The 12,302-nt window shown below is 40.6% G+C and overlaps 1 protein-coding gene across 2 annotated transcripts in view; it reads right to left on the minus strand.

Moving 5' to 3' along the window:
* FAR2 (fatty acyl-CoA reductase 2) overlaps positions 1-12,302 on the minus strand; it is a 159,594-nt gene that overhangs the window by 24,246 nt on the left and 123,046 nt on the right. For both annotated transcript variants that reach the window (XM_050904280.1, XM_050904288.1), the window contains exons 5-6: positions 7,114-7,291; positions 5,694-5,738 (exon numbers count right to left, since the gene is read on the minus strand). In XM_050904280.1, coding sequence (XP_050760237.1) covers positions 5,694-5,738; positions 7,114-7,291 — 223 coding nt within the window. The remainder of the gene's footprint in view (positions 1-5,693; positions 5,739-7,113; positions 7,292-12,302) is intronic.

Consider the following 12,302-nt stretch of genomic DNA (forward strand, 5'->3'; position numbering starts at 1 on the left):
CTTAGGAAAGAAATATATTTGAATTTACTCAAGTAAAATTCCCAGTGATACCTGAAGTTACATTTTCTTAAATGACACTGGCAGGCAGAGGTCTGAGTGTCCCTCAAAGACAGTAGTCACTTTGGAAATGACACCAATAGGCTTTTTGAAAAGTTTACTCCCTTTCCTTTGGATGTATTCACACCCTCCTCTTTTCTAAAGCTATGTCTGTTAAGCACAAAGACACAGTCAAGACATGGCCCCTGCCTTGAAGAGCTCGCCACCCAACGAAACTCAGGAAATGAATGAGTGAAAATACAAAGTACTGACAACCAAAGAGAAGAGGTAGGCAAGAACAGAAGATTTTTATTTTGCTTTGGTTGGAAGTGCATTTGTCAAGGGATCAGGCTTCCCAAAATATACATATTTAACCTGAATGCTTATCAAGGGGTTTCCCTGATGACCAATTAGTCTTTGGAGGTTCCACAGGAGAGACGTGGCAACAGATGGCAACAACATGGCAGACTGAATTAGAGAGGACAATTCAGCAATATAGAAACATGGAGGTGAAATGGGGTGAAGGAACTTCACCTAGTGTGTCAGGTATGAGGGCTGAACAGAGCAAATAAAAAAAGAAACCTCCATTGGCAGAGTCAAGGTTGCAATCAAGTTATCTAGCATGTGGGAAACAAATGCAATGAATTCGAGTTTGATGTAGAAGCTGAAGACCCAGTGAAAAAGCCGGGAGGATAAAAGTGCTAGTGAAGCAAGGAAGGAAAAAAGCTTTTATAATTTAGATCCGTGTAAAACCAGAGGGAAGGTCTGAGTGAAGGGGCAAAGGACTATGCTCTACAAATCCATGAGTATTTAAAAGTTAGAGTAAAGGAAATGTTATAGCATTTTTTTTTCTTTTCTTCCAACCTGAGACTCCCATTTCATGATGAAATATCGCTACAGCTGTGAAAGATGAAGTTTTACTACAGCAACTAGACAGGAAGCACCTAGTTGTGCAAAAACCCTTGCCTGAAGTCTGTGGAGAGGAAAGATGTGATGAAAAAAGCATTTAAGACTTGGTATTAACTTGTAAAGCACATGGCATTGTCTACTGGTCATTGTTGGATGTTAAGGGACACCGCATCCCCTGTTTGGAAGGTGTTTATCTGGGTTTTTTTTGTTCTGTCTCTCTCCCCTCCTTTCCCCTTCTATAATCAGATGGTTTTGTTACATTTCACAGCTTGCAAGTAAGGGAATACCACTTATGACTGATTTAATTTTCATGAACTAAGACTCCTGAGCACTCTCATCTCATCCTTGGTGCAGCTGGCAGAGGGATCATAGACAGACAGACTCAGACACAGGCAATCGTGTAAGCTTCTCCACATGACTCCATCCTCCTCAAACCCATGGCATGCAGTTAACTTCTGCTGCCCTAAGCTGAACCTCAGGTGAACCACAGTTATGCTTAGACATTAAAACCTTAACTTGCAAGATCACTATGATTATTTTTTTTTTTGTTCTTACTACTGTTTTTTTCAAGGGAAAAAAGGCAAAAAGAACCAAAGGAGGCAATCAAGCTCAGCTATGAATTTTCCACTGCTGTGAACACATGCCCACTAGAGACCACTGTGTGATCAACTATCACGTTTTCACAGGTACGCTGAAGACGTTTCTGAGGTCCTCAAAACTAGGAAGTTTGATGGATGTGCTGCAAACATGCCTGTATTCAGAGCAGCATGCGATGGTCATATACACATGAATGAATTAGAGATTTCATATATTGTGTATTTAATAAAGACTTCAGGTTTAAGTATTTTAAGTTACTTTTTACATTGGAAATGGTTTGGTACTTCTTTGTCAGGTATGGCTTGATTTCTGTTTATAGTTGCTGACTTTTTTCTCTTTAGTGAAATAGAAGCTACTGTAGCTGAAGCCTCCGAAATCATTTCCTGGTCTGAGTCTGATGTTTCTGGACAGCCTCCCAGCTGAAGCACTTTGGGGCCAGTCACTGTCCAGAACATGAATTAAAGCACAGTTCTGCCCTACAGCTTCCCTGCCTTGCAGGGAAGAAGGTCTTTACATGTAATACAGAACAGCAAGACAAATTCTTCAATTACAGTCCAGCGGAAATGTAATTAATTTCATTTTGTTTTTCAATCAACAAAGCTTCTCCCCGCAGCAGCTGGAGCAACTGTAGGCGAAAGAAACATAATTAGACTTTCAAGAACAACTTGAACTCCCATATTTCATGAATATTTAAAATAAATATAACTATCTGTGGAATGAAATCATCAGACTCAAATACTGTAGTGGTGACTGAGAGAAAAAAACAAACAACTTTGCAAGGTTTGGAGTTCAGATTCTGCCCAGATGATCCCAAAGATCATCTGAACCAAATCTGAATCTAGGGGTTGTTCTCCATATAGGATGAGCTTGGGTTAGAAGTGGTTGTCCTGGTTTCAGCTGGGACAGAGTTAACTCTCTTCTTAGTAGCTGGTACAGTGCTGTGTTTTGGATTTAGTGTGAGAATAACGTTGATAACACTCTGATGTTTTAGTTGTTGCTAGGTAGCGCTTATCTTAAGCCAAGGATTTTTCAGTTTCCCATGCTCTGCCAGCAAGCAGGTGTGCAAGAAGCTGGGAGGGAGCATAGCCGGGGCAGCTGACCCAAACTAGCCAAAGGGATATTCCATACCATGGAACGTCATGCCCAGTATATAAACAGGGGGCAGTTGGCCGAGAGGGACAGATCGTGGCTCGGGCATCAGTCAGTGGGTGGTGAGCAATTGCATTGTGCATCACTGTTTTTTTCCCTCCTCTTCTTTTTTTTGTTTTTGTTTTTGCTTTGTCATATTTCTTTTCATTAGAATTATTATTATTATTATATTTCATTATTATTATTGTTAGTATTATATTTTACTTTAGTTATTAAACCATTCTTATCTCAACCCACGAGTTTTACCTTCTTCCCTGATTCTCCTCCCCATCCCACTGGGAGCAGGGGGGGGTGAGGGAGCAGCTGCGTGGTGCTTAGTTGCTGGCTGGGGTTAAATCATGACAGTGGTAAATTAATATTTTAGTATGGGGGGGAATTTAAAAAAATACACAAACACTAGAACACTTCCTTTTTGCTTTTTCCATCCTTAATTAAGGCTAATAAAGCTACTTGACTAATAAATACACTTTGAAATATAGTTGGCCAAGACAGCTGGTTGTAATCACACAACTTCCAGGTAATCAAACTAACGTGTAACTCGCATGCTCAAGGGTTAATTTTCAAATTACCAAACAGGACTTACCAATTCACCATATCCAAGCACATTAATTCAAAACATGTATTTATTTTTTTTTCCCCCTCAGAAGACCAAAAGTCTCTTGGGCTCCCTAATAACAAATACCTTTCACTTCCAGAAAACTAGTACCAGTCCAACTAAGTTCAGTAGCAACTGGAGATGTTACAAGACAAATACTGTCTGTCAGCACTGGTCCCCCCTCGCTTCTCCACATCACGGAGTCTCTGCTTCTGACTGATGCCAGCCAACATCACTGCCTGTGGGGCCAAAGAGCCATTGGACACGGACAACAACCTGGTCTCTACACCCTGCACCTATTGTCATTGCTCTTTGTCTTTTTCTTGGTTAAGTCTCAATATAGTTACATACCAAATTGTCATATTTCATCACTGAAGAGCTCAGTGCAGATGACACAAATTTCATTGTCTCTTTATTTTCTATATTGAAGAACCTCAGAGTTTCAATTCTGAACCAAAAAATACCATCTCTGTTTCAAAACTATTTCAGTACAAGTCAAAGCTTTTATATAAAAGGGAAGGGAAGTTATTTACTACAGTGACCCTAGAATCTCAAAATCTTTACTTTCCATAGAGTTAATTTGGAGATGAAGATACAGGCTGGCATCTGCATGTGAAACCTGGCCTGAGTGAAACCACTATTAGGTTTGCTGTTGTATTCAGTAAGGCTAGAAATTTTTTGCTTTGAAGAATAGAAAATATTAGTTACTGGTATGAGTGGCAAAGGATAAGCATATGAAATATATGCAAGCTCTAGTTCCTAAAGCGGACACTATTAAAAAAAGACTGATATATGGGCAAAATTTCCAAATACTTAACCGTTAGGTGTTTTTTACTTGTTGGCAGATTAAAAGAAAAGAGGAGGGGAATAAAGAGCAATGTAATGGAACTTTTTTGTATAACATCTTTCTTGCAAACCAATTGTGGACAAATTTTTGTGACAGACATCTTTAATGCTCAGAAGTAATCATAAAAAAATCAAAACTCACAGATATCATTACGAAAGTTAGAACCTGTCACATGAAAATGTAAAGAGTACATCTGCAAAATTAAGGAACTGCAAAACCTTTCTTTATTGTGATGATGACAAGACATCATGGAAGAACACAGAAAACAGCACAAGATGCTGGGAGTAGAGCAGAGAGGCAGTGCAAGCTTTATGAGCAGTCAGCAAGGAGTAAAAGGCTGATAGATAATTATTTTAAAGAAACTGTGACATGAATAGGAGCTAATAACACTTTGGGAACGCAAATGATGCGTTTGGGGGATTTTGAATGTCTCTGAAATGTGTAACTGGGGTTTCAGATAAAAGCATTAGCTGGGATATACCCACTAATTTCACCAGTCCTGTGGATTCCAGAAGTAATTGTAACAGTTTCTATTTATGCTCTACTTCAGGTATAAATGAACTTTTTTAGCAAGATGATATTTGGATTTTATTCTGCTCTCCTATGATTGTAGACTGCTAATCCCTTTATACACTGCATCAGGCTAATTACAATATAGTTTTTACAAAGTAATCAAGTTGGACAAATCATACATGAACAAAAATATCTGCCCATAGCTATACAGCATTATGCATTGACAAACAGACCTTAGGCAGTGATTTTAGTTCAGAAAAAAAAATAAGCCAGGAGAAAAGGTATGCAACTTTACTGTTTTCATATGTTAAATTGTAATGATTGTTTTCATATTACAGAGGATATTTTATCAAGTTCTTAATTATTTATCTTATGGGTTTTTTCCTCACCATTTTACACAGTATTTATTTACACCAGTGTTAAGCAAGAATATAGTGAATTATCCATGTGACTGGCAGAGTCTGAATTGATAGCTATGCACATTATTTAGGTGTACTCTGCACATCGAGAAATCCTGTATAAAGCAACGGCAAGTGAGACCCAGAATGTTTGTTATTGTGGAGTGGTCACAAACTACAGCAGTGGACTTAGCAACAATACATTTGAAGAGAAATGAAAGGATAAATAATGCTGCCTTGTATTGATGGTATGGTAATCTGGCCTGGAAAATTAAGTTCTCTTATAAGATTCAAGCTTTGACATCTGTGAATTACCCTAGTTTCACGGATGCATCTTTTGCCCTTTCTTTGAAAATTTGGCCAAATTTGTCCAAAACTTTAGGGTTTTTTAGTTTTTAGAAACTGCAATTCACGTTTAGTGAACCAGCAACATGAATACTCTTTCAATGTCCTTTTTTGCACGCAGCATAAACAGTCAGTCTTCTGGGTCCTACAGGCATATAGAGGTATGGCAAGTGTGTGACATGAAAATTGCTATGATCCTTTTTTGCGCACAATTTCTACGTGGCTCTGTAGAGTAACTTTAGAGTTGCAATTTTAGTAACTCAAACTCCACTTTAAGGGGAGCTTAAATAATAACTAGACATACCGCAACAAATATTCCACTTGTCCCGTTGAAGCTGTCAATCCAACCCTGCAAAAAAGAAGAATGATTACTATTTCTTTCAATGACATGTTGCTTACACAGGCTTCGAAATGGTGAAAGGGCTATAATGCTGTGCTGTAGATAAAGAAGCAACGAGACACCAGTTAAGATGGATGCCAGCCTATCTGGGACAGCTGCCAGGAAGCTAACCAGTATCAAGTACCTAACTGATTTTAAATAGGGGATGCAGTGTATGATACCTCATTCTGTCTGCAATCTACCCATCAACAACAGAATCTAATTTTGGTTTTAGAAACCCCTTCTTTCCTATAATAACTTGGCTACAGGAATAAACTCTGGCTTTAAACACTACAGTGTCTTGGTGCCGTCACACTTGCTGAAAACAGTCAGTGTGTTATATACCCTCCACGTACAATATGCAGAGGTCACTGAGACTGATTTGGTTACTCCAGCTAATTTCTAAGGCAAGGAAGAAAAAAAAATACCACTCCACTTTTGAATCCCATCCTACTTCAGGTCAGGGAAACTGCCACTTGTGGGAGGGAGCTGGAGTTAAGACCAGTGATGAGCTATCTGACCCAAAGCAGGTTACGACACCTAACAGAGTTCGCTCTGTCTTTCCAAGATGGGGAGCTTGGCCCAGAGCCTCGGCTATATCTCAGCCATCTTTGGCACACTTCGAGCTGCATGAAAGCCAAAGGTGACTTTATGTTGCCTTTCCAATTCGGCTGCAATGTTAGGGCACATTATTCCTACCAGTATATTTAGCTTAGTGAATTATTTCAGTCCAAAAGTACAGCTGCATTTAATTACTGTGTGGCTGACATTTGTATCTACAACAGGTCCATACGAGTGTGAATCCAATGAATTCAACGATTGCCAACATAAGACAGAGATACTAGGTAACTGCACATGACATTATCAAATGCTTTCAAGGACCACGTGAGGTCTAGGGTGCTCATTAGGACCTCATTAATAGGCTGACTAGACCATGGAAAGACTCGAACCAGAATGCATCAGGACTATGATCAACCCTCAGATCTTGTGTTTCCCCAGCTAGTACAGAAACTCCCCTGTGTGTCTGTCTGGGCACGACCCTCTGCGTGTAAGACTGTCAGTTGCAAGTCCAGCATTTTGCACCATTATTATCCCAGATATTGTTATTATTGCTTAAATGTGTTCTTTTCACTTAGAGACGAGAGTCTTTCCTGAAGATGCTGAAGAAGGCTTGCTGTTCTACTCCAGCACAGGTCCTCCACCTCTTCCACAAGCTTTCCTATGAACTGAAGTATCTGTTTCTCAAGTGGACACTGCTATAAGTAGGGAGAGATTCCTGACAGTACTGTAGCTACAGCTGCATCAAAGGGCTCTCAGTAGGGAATTGCTATGTATTCATGCTTACTGGGAAAGGCTCATGCCAGCTAGCTCCCACGATGGATGGCCTGATGATAGCAATGTTCAAGTTTCCTTTCTCTTGCTGAATCAGGTATTCTGACAGGGCTTTGGTGTAGGTGTAAGTGTTGGGCCAGTCCCCAAGCAGCTTGGGTGTGATGTCTTGAATGATAGATTCGTCCAACCACCTACAGGAAACAACAAGAACGTCATTATCTGCCATGCAGAGAGAGAAAAGACTGAGGCAAAAAAGACCAGTGAGACAGGAATCCTCACCTGAAACAAAGGATAAGCAAGTCAAGGCCATTTAAGACAAAGCAAGGAGCAACTGGTGTGGATTTAGAACGGCTCTGTGGGAGAAAGGTTGCTTTTGTCTTCAAAGTGCAAAATAACCCTGGTGAGCTTCATGCTACGATGTCCAGCTCAACTTCAGGTATCTATACAATCTCATTTTAAAGCAATCTCTTGTGTGCTTTATGCTTCACTGCAATCTGTAACGTAAAAATGTAGCCATGGTCTACAGGTTGATGGAGCTTTCCAACCTAGCACTCTCACTAGGTAGCACTCATCCTTAGTCAACACAGTCCCTATATCCTCCCATGTACGTTTCAGGAGATTCTTGGTAACCTTGAGTTACTAAGTCGAGTAGCATTACAAAGGTCTCAAAAGCTAGAACAACGTACTACAGGGATATCATTCCAGTAGCACTATTTACAGTTTTAGATGTTCCTTCCTACTGGTTTTCCATGGGTTTCTTCACATAGGAAATTAGGAAACTGTCAGTGCAAGCTGCTTAAAAAAACCCAACAAACAAACCAAAAAAACCCCACTGAGTATTTTTTTTTAAGGTATTCAAGTATCTAATCCATCAGAAGTAGTTATGCATATACCTTTTAAAAAGTGGCCCTTACCACTTCGGTGCTGCAGTGAGGGCCTAAGGCTCAAAGGCTCTTCCCTGGCACACCATCAAGACTGCACTGGTCCTGCCAGCATTTGGGTCTAAAGGACAGGAACTGGCTGTACTTCCAGAGCCCTTGCACACTGCTGCCAATCCCTGACAGGCTTTCAGTAGTCTGGTGTTACACCACAGAATCAAAGATTAACTCGTATAATCCAATTTGTAATTAAGTCAATGGACTTATAGTTCGGATTGAATGCGTGTGCTCTTCTCAGGGGCATTGCAAGGATACTGTTTCCTGCAGATCCTTGCTTCACCCCTCCTTACCTTGAATTTCAGAAACAGGTGAAGGTCAAGGGGAGAGGAATAAGGTGGAGACTGTCACGGCTGGAGAATTACTTGATCATATCAACTTAAACATCCAAAAACCTGGTGGTTCAGGAGGCACACCGCTTTTCAGATGGCTCTCATTAGACACAGATGGAAATACTACAGAAAAACTATTGTATGAGAAAACATTGATTCACTGAAACTGCAAAACAGTTTGCAGGCGAGGGTTGAATTCAGTGAATCTCAGTTTTGGAATGAGTTAAAAAGAATCTGACAGTTTTTAGTATATAGAAATTATTTTTTAATAAATCAAAAAAGCCTTATGGAGGCACAAATACTTTCCTTTGCAACCCTAGTCCCATGCTTCAGAAATAAGGCAGAAAAATTGTTTAAGCATAAAATATGAAGTTGAACTACGCAGAGGCTATAAGCAGCACACAATATTGACTTAATTTACAAAGCCTGTTTAGGCAGCCATTGAACCCAGCCTCCTCAGGGTCTCAGCTAAATTGCCATTGTTTGAATCTGTCGAGTAATTAATTACCAGCCTACCAAAAGGAAATGTCTATTTCTGTGGAGCCTGGAGGAAGACTAGGTTCATTTGGGAACTCAGATTAAGCTGCATACAAGTCTTTTTTCCCTTCTTTTTTTTTTTTTTGCTTTTATTTAAATAATAGGAGCTTACAGGTTAGCATTCTCACAAAGCAAAGACAGGTGTAGAAGTACAAGGAGAAGCAATTTCCCCTTGCCCTCATCCTTCCAGACAGGCCTCTGCATTACTTTAAGTGGTCATCAAGAGGACCACACTCCTGCCTGTCTCAAGTGTACCATCCTACCAGGTGATTTGATCTACCAGCATTACCATCACAGGACTGCTGAGCTGACAGTTCAGCGAGGTGAACTGTTCCTACTCCTCTGTGACCTACTTTAAAGATTTTGAAATGCTAAATCACAAAGCTACTGCTTTTGCTCACTGCTGCAATTGCCCGGTAGAAACAAGAGATGCAAATTAAACAATTAGTAACCTCTTCTTTCACCATATATATGCACCAAATTACTCTGCCATAGGAAACATAACTTTCTGTGTTAATCACTTTGCATTAATAAGACACTCTCTTTCTTGTAAGTGATGACGGATCTACATTTTCTGCAATAACGAAAACAGTTCTGCTTCAGCCCACACTTCACTGTGCGCTGTGTTCCTTACCTCAGCACACCCTTCGAAGCTGATTTCCCTCAGCTTTAGATTAAGGCAAACCTTGCTTGATGTGACAGATTATATGCTTCCTCTGTTGGCCTGGCAGCACTTAGAAGTGTGACTTTTGGTTTACACAGGTTAAGCCTAAGGCTTTACTTGCAGGTTAAATATCAAAATACTGGAAAGCAGGGATATAATAGGAGGATAAGAACAGAAAAAGAAACAGCTGGGAGTCCTACTTGGGATTTCAACTGAATAAAGAATCATAAGCATATATCAAGTGCATGGCCAAAAGCATCGTTAAATGGATCTGTTATTGCATCCAGTTGTGTGATCATGCCTCTTAATGCACTTGCAGAAGAGCACTTTAAGACAAGGGTTGTTTGTGAAGGGAAGCTTTCACAGCTGGCTGATGCAAAACATGGCCTGTATTTCTTCCTCCTTTTTGAAGGGAGTTTATATTTCCTTGTCTACTTTTTTCCTCCCCCTCTTTTTGAAGGTAACGTTCTGATATCTGTTAATCTCCTTTCTCTGAAACCTTCTGTATCCAGATATCCACATATTATTTCTTCCACTTACATAGTGAATAATAAAAGGTGCATCTCTCCCATCTCCTTCCAACCCTACTTTGTCTTCTCTCTCTCCCTCCAAGTAATCCCCTGCCCTTCACAGGCTCTCAGAATTTTCTCTATCTCATTCCGCCTATGTCATCCCAACATCCCAGGGACTTTCCCTGTCCTGGTCCTTCACACCCTCTGCAGCCCCATGCATCTCTTTCATATATTGCCTTTGATTTGCAGAACACCTTCCAAACCAATGACACTGGAGACAGTGATTTTCAACAAGGCCCACCTGATTTCAATGCCTTTGAAAGCAATGGTTGTCTTTGCTGTGAGCAATTATAATGCTACCTGCAAACACTATAAAGAAACAGATGCGATCCTAGCTGAGGGCGTGCTGTGATTTCTGTCTGACTAAAAGTCCCAGAAGGTGGTGAACTTCTGGAGTACGGGACATAGGAAAAACAGTAAAAGAAATTGAAAAATCTAGTAAAAAAGCAAGAAAACCCATCTCTAATTATGTTGCTAAGAAAAAACAACCAAACATACTACCAAGATAAACACATCAAAGAACACATCTGAAAGCCCATCCTCTGTCACTCAACCTTTCTTTCAAACATCATCCTCTCTGCTGCACATGCAAACTATGACAAATGAATTCCTAGTGTCTTATATGAATGTGCTGGTTTTGGCTAGGATAGAGTTAATTTTCTTCATAGTAGCTAGTATGGGGCTATGTTTTGGATTTGTGCTGAAAACAGTGTTGATAATACAGGGATGTTTTAGTTATTGGTGAGCAGTGCTTACACAGAGTCAAGGCATTTTCTGCCTCTCACACCACACCACCAGCGAGGAGGCTGGGGGTGCACAAGAAGTTGGGAGGGGACACAGCTGGGACAGCTGACCCCAACTGACCAAAGGGATATTCCATACCATATGACATCATGCTCAGCATATAAAGCTGGGGAAGAAGAAGGAAGGGGGGGGATGTTTGGAGTGATGGCATTTGTCTTCCCAAGTAACTGTTATGTGTGATGGAGCCCTGCTTTCCTGGAGATGGCTGAACACCTGCCTGCCGATGGGAAGTAGTGAATGAATTCCTTTTGCTTTGCTTGCGTGTGCAGCTTTTGCTTTACCTATTAAACTGTCTTTATCTCAACCCATGAGTTTTCTCACTTCAACCCTTCCAATTCTGTCCCCCATCCCACTGAGGGGGGGAGTGAGCGAGCAGCTGTCTGGGGCTTAGTTGCTGGCTGGGGTTAAACCACGACAATGAATCAGCTGAAGTAGCAACCTCTGGGGTAGCCAGGCACTTCTGCATGTTTCTGATTAGCATTCTGTCCTTTGCTGGAGTCTTTTTTATCTGAGCCGTCAACACTAATTGTTTCTAAAGCTGCAAGTGATGGTAAGCTTTTTGGGGCAGTGAAATGTACTATTGATAGCGATGAACGCCAAAGAACATTGTAAAACTGAGTCAGTGGGCAAAAAGGTGGCAGATTAGCTTCACTGTAAATAAAGGTAAGGATTAGGGAAAAGCAGTCTAAACTGGTCTTAGAGGTTGCTGAACTCAGAACTGGCAGTTGCAGCTCAGCAAGAGCTCTTGGAAGCATAGCTGACAGTTCTATGAAATCTCCAAGTCAATGAGTAGCAGCAGACAAAAAAGTCAATGAAATGTTGGACATCATCAGGTACTGAGAACAAGACCAATGGTGTCATTTGGAAGCTATTTAAATAAAACTTTGAGTGACCACACCTTGAGTACTGCATGCAGTTCTGTTTGGCCCTTGCACTTCAGGGAGGGAGTGGAGTTAAAAAAAGGCAGAGAGGAAGGGCAACTAAAATCATCAAGCAGACAGATCAGTTGGCATATGAGGAGACAGTAAAAATGCTGGGACCCTTCAGGCTGAAGAAGAGAAGGTTCAGGGTGAATGCAATACAGATTTACAGAACTGCAGAGGTAGTGAATAGGGGAAATATTGCAGATACTGCAATGCTGCAACTATGGGACATGCAACGAAACTATTAGCATGACAGCTTGAAACCCGTAAAAGAAAGCTCGTCTTTATGCAGCAGTTAGTTAGTAAACTTCTGGAACTTGCTGCCACAAGGGGTTGCAGAGACAGAGTACCAGAAAGTTCAAAAAGGGATTAAACAAATTAATGGATTAAAAAATGGGTCAAAAAATAATAGGATGTAACACCTCTCATACTACA

The sequence above is a fragment of the Gymnogyps californianus genome, chromosome 1 (genome assembly GCF_018139145.2).
Source record: "Gymnogyps californianus isolate 813 chromosome 1, ASM1813914v2, whole genome shotgun sequence".
Classification (NCBI taxonomy): Eukaryota; Metazoa; Chordata; class Aves; order Accipitriformes; family Cathartidae; genus Gymnogyps; species Gymnogyps californianus.